Genomic DNA, 12,706 nt, shown 5'->3' on the forward strand with positions numbered 1-12,706 from the left:
AATCGACTGCTGGACTTATTCTGTAAAAGGCTAGTGCTTGTTCTATAGGTCTCTTCTGCTGAACCGCTATGTTACGGGGACGTAAACACACCGACATCGGTTGTCGATTGAAGGGGGGAGGACAAACGAACACAAACACACACAGACATATACATAGACATATATAAATTTGACGGGCCTCTTTCAGTTTCCTTCTGCCAAATCCACTCACAAGACTTTGGTCGATCTGACGCTACAGTAGATGACTCATCCCCAAGGTGCCACGCAGCAGGATTGAATCCGAAACCATGTGGTTGAGAAGCAAACTTTTTACCACACAGCCACGCGTACACCGACATACTAACACACACACACACATATATATAGGCGCAGGAATGGCTGTGTGATAAGTAGCTTGCTTACGAACCCATGGTCCCAGGTTCAGTTCCACTGCGTGACACCTTGGACGTATCTTCTACGATAGCCTCAGGCCGACCAAAGCGTTGTGAATGGATTTGGTAGACGGAAAATGAAAGAAGTTCGTTGTGTATATATATGTGTGTGTGTGTGTATGTGTTTGTCTGTCTGTCCGACAGAATGAGTCCTAGGGTCGATTTGTTTGGCTAAAGGCGGTGCTCCAGCATGACCGCAGTAAAATGACTGAAACATATAAAAGAATATATGTATGTATGTAATTAACTAGTCCAATAATCTTTTCTATTCTAAGCACGAAGCCCGACAATTTCGGGGGAGGGACCAGTAGATTACATCGACCCCATTGCGTAACTGGTACATGATTTATGGAAGTAAAGTCAACCTTGGTGGGTATTTGAACTCAGAACATGAAGACAGACGAAATATCGCTAAGATTTTCGCCCAAAGCTAAACAAAAATAACAACATATGCGTTTGTGTGTATGCAAGTTTGGCTGGGTTTCATATATATTGAATGGAGAGATTATATCTAAATTGTAATGTCCCGAGTAGATAAAATGTTTACGTAAACAAACATACAATTTTGAAAACTAGAATTGAACTCAACAAATGAATGAATGCATAATAATAATAATAATATAATAATAATAATAATTCAAAATGTGGAACACAAGTTCAGCAATGTAGAGCAGAGTGTGAAAAACAATACCACCAATCCTAGTATCAGGCTGTAACCTTATTTTATCAATCCCGGTGGGTATGAAAGGCTAAATGAAACTCGTCGAATTTGTACTGAGAATGTAATAACGCATCGTGTCTTTTTCATTGCTCTTGTGATTCTCCCAATCAGAATGGATAATGAGCCGTTTGGTTGCAGCTGTTTGGACGATGAAGATTTGGCGCGGTTGTCAGGATATTCGTTAGCAGTGCTTTTTGGCTCTGGAGGCAAACACACAAAGACTTGCGCACGAGAAGAAATGTACATATGTGTGGAAAGATTGAGTGAAAAAAGGAGAGGTAATTTTCAAACTGAACACGATATCAGTACTTCATACAAATGGAGAAATATGTTTCCACATTTGAACAGAGAGAGAGAGGGGGGGGAGAGAGGGACAGAGAGAGAGAGACAGACAGAGATAGAGAGAAAGAGAGAAAGAGAGAGACAGAGGTAGGGAGACAGAGAAATTCTGACGCAGAGCAGAGAGAAGAGAAAAACAACTAAAACCTCTAATATCTCAAAAGGTATCGTGACGCCAAATAGCTTGCTCCAAAGCGGCTGCGCCAAGACGTCTCTTACACATCGCTGTGATATTACATAGGAACACAGTGTGTCATACAGTATCATAGTCATTCTAAAAAGTCTACGATTCTTTATATTTGTACACCCAAGTTGGGTCACATTTATTACTATTTACATAAAACTGTCACTTCAAATTTACCACTTTCTATAACATTCATGCTAAACATGATTTCCATTGCCAGTAGAATCAAAATCATACTCTCTTTAAACGCAGATATACTTTCTTTAAACGAGGATCGCCTACATCAAACATACTTGCCTCATATCTCATATTTACACATTGCGAAAATTGCCCTTCCGCCCTCTCACCTTTCATATAAGCGTGTATGGTCAAATTCTTCATATAGTTTTTCATTGCCACGATGAGTTCGGTGAACTGATCAGTAATATCACTTTTTATATTATTGACTATAAATATACAACGCGTATACATACATGCACACACATATATATATATATATATATACACACACACACATCACACTAAGATCTCCACATTCTGTCAAAAATTAAAAAAATCTACCCGATGCACATACACACATTTATGTGTGTGTGTATATATATATATATATATATTATATATATATATACACACACACTTATGTATACATATATGTATATACACATATATATATACATACACACATATGTATACATATGTATATACACATATATATACATATGTATATATATATATATATATACCATATATATATATATATATCCATATATATATACATATGTATATATAATATATATATATATATATATAATATATATATATATATATATATCCATATATATATATATATATATATATATATATATTATATATATATATATATCCATATATATATATATATATATATATATCCATATATATATATATATATATATATATCCATATATATATATATATATATCCATATATATATATATATATCCATATATATATATATATATATCCATATATATATATATATATCCATATATATATATATATATATCCATATATATATATATATATATATATATATATATCCATATATATATAATATATATCCATATATATATATATATATATATATATATATATATATCCATATATATATATATACATATATATACATATGTGTGTGTGTGTATATATATTTATATATATGTATATACGTATATATGTGCGCATATATTTATATACGTATATATGTATATATATATATATATATCCATATAAATGTATATACAAACATAATATATATGTATATATATAAATGGATATGTGTGTATAAGTATATGCTTATGGGTGTATGTATGCATTTTTTTTTATGAGTTTATACAACAACGAATGTTTTTTTTTTGGTTAATTTTTTTAATTGTAATGGTTTGTATGATTAGTGAGGCTTTTAATTTATATTGGAAAAATTTACTTTTAAAATATAATAAATACCTTTGACATTTTAAAACACTTTCATTATCACATATCTACAAACACATCAATCTCATCTTAATTAATAACCCACTTAAATGAAAAATGCATTATTCAATTGTCAAAATGTCTCTCATTTAGATACATGTCAACCGAATCGGTTTGTTTGTTTTTTTTTGTTTATGATGTTTGCATTATTTCAATGTCTGATTTTATATTATATTGATGTTTCTCCCAAAGACAAAAGTTGAATTAATCGTTAATTAATTTTTTTTTCAAAGAGATCGGTGGATCAATCACGACAGTATGGTTACATATTCAATATAATTTACTCCATCAGAAGGTTGATCTCAGAGCAAGATTTCAAATCAGATCTATGAAGAAAAGAAAAATAATATGAATAAACCATTTTCTTTTTGAACACATCCCTCTCGAAGAACACATCTCCCGCCCAGACGATTTGAAGTGTTTTCTTATAAGACACTGTCTTTTTCGTCCGGAGAATCATTTGGTGAAATTTCGAAAGGAGAGTATTCTTCCAAATTTACATAGTCTTTCATTTTTTTGGGACTCCCATTTTCTATAGGTTTAAAAGGAAAAGTCCTGACTGTACTTCGACTCGCTTGTGGTGCGACGTTTGATCGAGTCGGACACCACGTGACGCCCACTGATGTTCTCGGTGTAGCTCGATAAATGTTAGAGATTTCTGTTTGATTAAAATTCGTGTGGCGTGCTATCGCTCTTTTGCGACAGCAGAACACTAAAGCAAAAGTTCGTCGGAATTTCGTGCTGATTAAAGAATAAAGAATGAAATTTACCGAAGAATTTATCTGGACTAGCAGATTTGTGATATTAGCGGCGATTTTTATATCATTTCCTCTTCTACCAGGAGCTATGCTTCTTGAGTAAAGCAGTAGTAATGCTCCCGGAAACTGACATATAAGGAAGACTAAAGCAACGCTTATTAACATCAAAGTGATTTTCTGTTGCTCGCTGCCGCTCTTCTCCGACGATTTTCGCAATGGCGCCTTTGACATAAAGCGGCGTATTTTATTGGCTTTGACAACGGCCCTTATGAGGAGCCCGTTGAAAAACACAAGAGATATGAGAGGAAGAAAGGTGAAAGAGGTAACTATGAACCAATTATAACCTTTGTCGTAGGCGTATGTTTCTGCAAATTCTGTCCATTCATTTCTTAGTATTGTTTGATTATTTGAATCAAGTCTTTCCACTGTTTGGCGTTCAAAAAACTCAGGGACAGTTACGGCAATGGCGATGGATGAAACTATGGCCGTAATTATACGCGCACGCTGCGGAGTACAAATTACGTGTCCACGGATCGGGTGACAGACACCGATGTAACGCTCAACCGTGAATGTGATGGTTTGCCATACACCCACATTACTGCACATGTCTGTGAGAACATGTGCATAGGGAACCCAGTAGATGTATGCATCAACAGAGCTGACCTGTGAAAAATGTTTCAAACTCAACGTGAAACCGAATATAAGATAGAGCGTGTCAAAGACCGCCAAAACCGTTAGATAGACATTAGTCGATGTATTCATGGACTTGTGAGTGAGCACAATGATGTTCAATATATTGCTTACCACACCAAAGAATATAACAATGGGCACACATATCTTTTGAACGATAAAGCGTGTCATACGAAGTGCTTCCATGTTGTTATAAGTATCAGAACTTTCTTCACTGGTCTGAACCAATGTTTCCAGAGTTGACTGGATGAGGACATTGTAGCCGGCTTTGATGCTTGTGACGTCGTAAATCAAAGAATCGATGGTCGAGTTGCTTGTAATCATTTTAACAGATATTTATGATAACACAAATCATTACTTAAAAATGGGACATTATTCTATTCTTTCATAGTTATGTAAATATCCAAATCTGCAAACTATCCCTCGATGATTTGTACCATCAAGTTTGCCATGACATAATAAATAGAAGCATAGCAGACTTTACCAATCGGTGATCAAATTCCTTTGTGAATAAGAGACTTTCGAAAGAAGTTTCTCATATATGATAGTCAGTGTGTGAACTAAATCAGGACCAAAGCAATAGGAATGTGTAAAAGAGCTGTTAATAAACTACGGCATTTAAAGAAGCCAAATCTTTCGTCAAATCAAGAGTTATGTATAGAAACATGTTTCAGTGGAGGCAAATTAAATAACATCGGCATGTAGTTAATAATATTAATATTGTTTAGTTGGAACAAGTTGGGGACGACGTGCGTTTTCTAAAGTGACGCAACGAACATCTATTTATTCTTTTCACAAGTTCTGCGTGATTTCAATTAGTCTATTGTCGCTAAAGTTTCAATGATCATGCTGTGTTCTTCAGACATCGTGTATACAAACGCCTGCATCAATGACTATGAATCCTGTTTAGATATATTTATATCTATATATAAGTGTGATTTGAATGGGTCTTATTTATATTGTTACACGTATTTATTTTTGTTACATAATTTTCCGAGTTATGAAATATTTTCGAAAGCGTCAATAATAGAAAGCTGGCGAATAGATTTAGAGACAGCGACTAAGAATGTCTTGAGGCTGTGCATTGTTGAATGAATTCGAAATGTTTTTGTTAGATATGTCTCCATTCCATGCATTTTGACGAAAAACTATGAATAGTTGATGAGAACAAACATTTTCTTTTTCCATGTTGATAATACAGTTTTCGATTATCCTTATGCAGTTAATACAGACTGTGAGGATTTCTCTCCGGATTATTCTTTTGACAATGCAGCAATAATTCGATTACCAGAGCAGCTGAAAATATAGAAAAGACCGATTAGATTTTATTTAAATCATAATTCAATTAAAAAGAAATAACAATTTTATCAACGGTAATGGCGGTAACAGCAACGACGATTGTGGCGGTGGGCGAAGACGTATTTGTTGAGGTAACAATGACGAAGTCGATGGCAATGACGCTGATGATGATGACGATAATGAGGATGATGACAATGATGACGATGACGATAATGAGGATGATGACAATGATGACGATGATGATGACGATAATGAGGATGATGACAATGATGACGATGATGATGAAGATAATGAGGATGATGACAATGATGACGATGACGATAGTGAGGATGATGACTATGATGAAGATGATGATGACGATAATGAGGATGATGACAATGATGATGATGAGGATAATTATGATGATGATGATGATGGTTGTCATTGTTGGTGGTGGTGATGGTGGTGGTGAATGTAATGATGATGACGACGACGGATAATGAAGAAGCATAATGATGGTGAGGATGATGGCGGTGTTGATGATAATGATGCATGATGCTAGTGGTGTTTTGTTTGTGGTCGCTGTGGTAGATCATCATCCTCATCATCATCATCATCATCATGATAAATTAATGGTGATTATGGCGGCAGTGAGTGTCAATCTCTAGAAAACAATATCACTAGAAAACATCGGATTAGAAACGAGCGTGTTTCAAATGGGAAATTGCATGAGCCCTAATTTTCACAGGCCTACTTACTGTGGATGTGAAACAGCGCTCTGTCAATCAAAGAAGCCTGTCGTGTATATATATATATACATATAAGGTCGCGAATGGGGACGAATGAACTTTTACTAACAAACAACCTATTGATTTTGTAGTCAACTTATTTGGCAAGTTATCGCTGAGTTAGTTTGGCGGATATTTAAGCAATTGCTTAACGATAAAGAATTGGAATTGAACCATTATTATTGGAAAAGATTACTCCGTTAAGACACAACATAATTTGTTTCAAGTCACGAATTCACATCAAGATTACATACATACATACATTCATACATGCATACATGCATACATACATACATACATACATACATACATAAATAAATATATACATACATAATAAACATACACTCAAACGGATACAACGAAGTACATCCATTTTCATACTAGCAAATCCTAAGTACATTAAAAGCACTAAAACATTAAACGCATTATCGCTCAGGTCTACGTTTCGTAAATCATAAACCAATTGAAGTAGTGAAATGAACTGTGAGAAATTATTGTCAAGCTTAAAACACTATGATCTGAAAGTTCAGAATTTATAGTGTGAAACTGATTTATATAACATAAATGTCGGTTAATCAGATAAAGGCTATTTGGTTCTTTGATACTCAGTATATATTTAAATTTCAAAAACGATAACTAAATTTTGTAGACTGAGAAAAGAGAGCAAATCAATAAATGAATAACATCGATAAAAATATTTTTCGTGTTAATTCCAATAACATTGGAAAGGATTCACATAAAAAGAAAAAATACAGAAAAAACAAAAGGAAAGTATTTGATAATCCCATACATCTTAAAGTAGGGCAGCGTAGGATTAGAGAATTAATGCATTCGAGCTTTGGTGTTGGAGAAGACTTTTACGGATTCCATGGACAGCGAGGCTCACCAATGGAGAAGTTCTTAACCAGATCAAGCCGAAACTGTCGCTAGAAGCTAGGATCACCAAGCATAAATTGACATGTTTTGGTCATATTATGCGGAGAAAATCCCTGGAGAAGGACATCATGCTCGGAATGGTCAGTGGCAAGAGAGGAAGAGGCCGACCAAGACCCCGCTGGCTTGACACCATCAAGTGTGATGCGGGAACGGACATAGCCAGTCTGAAAGAAGCGGCCCAGAATAGAACTGGCTGAAGGACACTGATCCATCGAGTAACCGAGAGTCGAATTCGACTGAGCGGATAGAGGAGGAGGCACACAACGTACACACACGAGCACGAACGTGCATACGCATACACAGTTGTTTAACAGCCGCTCCTTCATTTACAACAACGAGTGTTCCAGTTGATCCGACCAAGGGGATAGCCTACTCGTGAAATTAATGTGCAAGAGTTCTCCGCAGACACGTGAACACTTAACGTAGTTCTGAAGAATATTCGGCGTGATACAGAATGTCAAAAGACTGGCCCTTTGAAAAAGAAGGACTATTCATTCTTGTCAGATAGTTGGACTGGAGCAAGACTGGAGCAACATGAAATGAAATGCCTATATCAAAGACTCAACGCGCTGCTTGATATCTTACGATCGTGTGCCGCATGCCCCTAACCAGTAAGACACACACCTTCCCCGTATATACAAATACGTATATATTTAAGCAGAGGCACGCATATACATACACACTACCGCATATCTACACCCATATACATTTTCATAACCACGTATATAGGTAGCTTCACCTTCTGACAAGCATAGGCAAAAAATATAATCCATTCATTCATTACTAACAATTCCACGCGTAAAATATGATACCTTATGATGCCTAGTGTATAAAACATATAACTATCCAATTAAAGGACATATACAAATAAACACGGGACTTATATATCGGTAAAGAGGTGATTCACAACCTGGGAAGCTTTATCAATACAATTTGAGTTATGCACACATCTAGCAAGGCTACAAGTATTGAATTGCGATATCCACTTACCGGATACAATTATACAACACACGCAAACATCATAACGGTACTATACATGCACTATATTAGTTGGTAGGCGATATGGTATCAATTTTGATAAATTAGCATAAATAGTCGCAAGCATAGTTGGGTGGTGAAGAAGCTCATATTGCAACCACGCACCTTCGGGTTCAGTCCCACTGCGCGGCACCTTATGCAAGTGTCTGTTACTATAGCTCGCGCCGGCCAGTAAATTCTGAGTGAATTTGACGGATGGAAACTACGTGGCAACCTACTCTGTGTGTGTATACGTGTGCGTATTTGTACATACACATACATACATACACACATATATATATATAATTGTGTATGCGTGTGTGTGTGTGTTAGTACCTTGTCACATGTCACCTTTCGATATCTGGTCTTTGTTTACGCTTTCATGACCTAGCGGTTCGTACAGACGCATCAAGGTTATAAGCACCGGAATTGATTTGTTCGACTAAAGCCTCCAATGAATGAAATCAGAAAAAGAGATAGATAAGAAAGTAATAATAAAGTGAAACACAGATAAAAATCAAATCATTCTACTGTTAGTAGCAAGAGAAACTCGCGGGAATATTAGTCCAGCATGGCCTGGATCTTAAGTGGAATATAACAGAATTCAGTCAAGCCGTTCATGTTAGAACATACATATGTTTACTTAATAAATTTAAGGTATTGACAAGATCACTCATAAAGAATATTTATATACATATAGATATTAATATAACAGCCTCGGATTGAAAACATGAAAAGATATATCGATTATTACTTGCTTCATGGTACTACATCCCATGTGTGTATGATTCGGTTCAACTCAATATTTTCACAGTCCTTACGATTAAAATGATAGAGAGAGAGTTTATGTCTGTTCAGGTGTATATTCAATTAGTTTTTGAAGGCCTATTCATATTCATGTTTACAGTAAATTACCGAATCGTTTCGTATGTGTAATCTCTATATATACCTACTTCTTTACTACCCACAAAGGGCTAAACACAGAAGGGACAAACGAGGACAGGCAAACGGGTCAAGTCGATTACATCGACCCCAGTGCGTAACTGGTACTTATTTAATCGACCCCGAAAGGATGAAAGGCAAAGTCGAGCTCAGCGGAATTTGAACTCAGAACGTAACGGCAGACGAAATACGGCTACGCATTTCGCCCGGCGTGCTAACCTTTTTGCCAGCTCGCCACCTTTAATCTCTCTCTATATATATATAAACGGCAAAATGTCTGTGTGTGTGTGTGTGTGTTACCCGTATATTAATAAAACACTTTTTTCCTGGATGTAAAAAAAAACCCAACAAAAGTCTTAACAAAATCTTTTCGTCGCTAGAAGGGGACTTAACTCCTGTTTGCAAAAATTAGTGATTTCTCCGGCTTGAAAATTGTTAAAAGTTTTGGTTGAAAATTTATTTTTACTGCTATTCGCTTCTGCCTCTGGAAAAAATAAGTTGACGAAAATACAGCTAGGGTTCATGACGAATGTTCTCCTAAAATTGGAGCGACATGCGTGCTAATTTGCAGACGTGCATAAATTATATTCACGTACGCGCACACACACACACACCACACACACACACACACACACACACACACACACACACACATATCCTGCCTTTTATATATACAGATAATGTACAAGTAAGAGTTAAACAATAAAAATGAAATAAAGCGATATCTACTGATGCACAAAGATATACGTGCTGCATTTGTTATCAGCAACTTGGTGCTGGTTCTTAATAATTTTGAACTTAGAGAACATTTTCTAATATCGAATAACATTTTACGCTGTGTGAAATTATTCAAAACATAAAGTTTAGGCGTATTGTCTGTTATTTACAAAAGCTTTCTCCTCCTATTCTCCAATATTACTTGTTGAATATAACTGCTACCGCGTCGAGGAGGATGCGAAGTTGATTACAAGTATATTGAAGCATATTTACGGCTTAAATATATTTTGACTGTTTTAATTATTTATTGACCCCTAAGCCACTTGATTTCTACAATATATTTGTTCGATGGATTTATTTAATAAGGAGTTTACCGAGGTCAAGTTCATGTCTGTTATATGTACTTTAAGCTGATAATAATGGCTGGCGTATGAATGTGCATGCGTGCATGTGTGGCTAAGCATATTTGTACATGACTGTATATATGAGTGCAACCCGATTTTTTGTATATCCGAAATATTTTCCCACTTTACTCTCGCTCTCTCCGTCTCCCTGTCTTTATATATCCATATACACACTCCAACATTTATATATATATATATATATATAATATATATATATATATATATATATATATATATATATTATATATATATATATATATATATATACTAATAAAAGGGTTCAGCAAAGATTTGCTTCACCACACACCGAAGTTTAGAAATAGCAGCCCAAAATCTTAGCTATTTCTTCTACTTAAAAGGGGTCTCCCAGAGAAACCAAAATACATGAATTTGGTATTCTGGTTTCTCTGGGAGACCCCTTTTTGAAGTAGAAGAAATAGCTAAGATTTTTGGCTGCTATTTCTAAACTTCGGTGTGTGGTGAAGCAAATCTTTGCTGAACCCTTTTATTATTATTACTTAAGTTTACCGTTGAAATGGTCCTTTTTCATACCGAATTCTACTTGGTGAAATTATTGATTACTTGTTAATTAATTAATTTTACCCTTTGTTATTATTGATATATATATATATACACCAAGTCTCACCGTGTTCAAATTCCACCCCTAGATACACTTGACTATTTGTCCAACATAGTTCTCGTTAATCAGAGCCCCATTGGCTCAATATAACGTTGTTGATATCATACAAATTTAGAAGTTTGGTGAAATAATTATTTTTCTTTTTTGCTTTGGGTTTTTTTAAAATTTTCTTTGGGATTGGTGAAACGTCAACCAGATGAACCTATGAATTATAGCGTGTAAATATTTGGTATAAATATGACAGAAATCCTAGTATATATTTCGGATATACAAAGCAATCTTTCGAATTTTTCTACTCATTTAGAAACTTTATAATCATTATGAATAATTTTATATTTTTGACGTCATTAGAATTTAGAAAGTTCGGAAGAGCGAGAAATATTTTTTTTACAAGTGTAGGATCTCGATTCTTTGTTCACTAAACAAAGGAGAACATGATTCTTACAACTTGATCAACTGTCTTCTACTACAGCGCCGGGCCGCGAAGTTTTTTTTTCCAACGAGAGTTCCGGACTCCAGTAATGAACTCATTTGCATACAGTGAATCAGAACGGAACCGCCTTTATCCTTTCTTCCTTTCTTGTTAGCACCGTGCATTCCCTACTCTTTCCCTCTCTACAGGCAGACAACAACCTTTTAGTCAATATAGAAAACAAATTTCGCTACCACTACAAGTACTATTTCTCTAATTGTACAGTTTCTGGGAAAAAATTAAATAACTCCAGCAATTCTGTTTGGGCAAGTATATTTATTGAGCCAGTGTCGGAGTAACTAGCTAATCATGCAAGGATCAACACCAAGAAGGGAGAAATATTATTTAGATATATTTATTCGTTCTCCGATAGGTAGAGGACGGACAAGTTACTGTATGCCAGTAGGGAGAGAAAGAGTAAGGAATGCACGGTGCTGACTAGAAATGAAGAAAGAATAAAGATGGCTCTGCTCTGATTGGCTGTAAGCAAATGAGTCTATAACTGGGGTCCAGAAAAATTCGCCGCCGGGCCGAACAAAGCATTGTGAGTGGATTTTGTTGTTGAAAACTGGAAGAAGCCCCACGTATATACATGTGTGTGTGAGCGTGCGTGGGGGTGAGCATGTGCGCGATCACGTGTGTGAGAGTATGTGTCTTAGTGCTTCTGTTTGCTTCGCCACGCTTTGTAATACATATCAGTTTGTATATGTCTTAGGGCTTGAGAAAAAAATACAAATGAATTAACAAACACAAAGAGTAAAATAAAAAGAAATGGAAACCGTACCACAAATAATAAAAATAAGTACTGATTTCGATCTATTCGACTTAACCTCTTCAAATCCGTGCCCCAGCATAGCCGCAGTCCAATGAGTCATAC

The 12,706-nt window shown here is 35.4% G+C and overlaps 1 protein-coding gene across 1 annotated transcript in view; it reads right to left on the reverse strand.

The window, feature by feature from the left end:
• Positions 1-3,367: 3,367 nt before the first annotated feature.
• The window catches only part of LOC115210719 (FMRFamide receptor-like), a 15,503-nt gene continuing 6,164 nt past the window's right edge, over positions 3,368-12,706 (reverse strand). The window contains exons 2-3 of the mRNA XM_029779421.2: positions 9,608-9,609; positions 3,368-5,931 (exon numbers count right to left, since the gene is read on the reverse strand). Of these exons, the coding sequence (XP_029635281.1) occupies positions 3,613-4,959 (1,347 nt within the window). The 5' untranslated portion in view covers positions 4,960-5,931; positions 9,608-9,609 and the 3' untranslated portion in view covers positions 3,368-3,612. The remainder of the gene's footprint in view (positions 5,932-9,607; positions 9,610-12,706) is intronic.

Source organism: Octopus sinensis, linkage group LG4 (assembly GCF_006345805.1).
Source record: "Octopus sinensis linkage group LG4, ASM634580v1, whole genome shotgun sequence".
In the NCBI taxonomy this organism is placed as follows: Eukaryota; Metazoa; Mollusca; class Cephalopoda; order Octopoda; family Octopodidae; genus Octopus; species Octopus sinensis.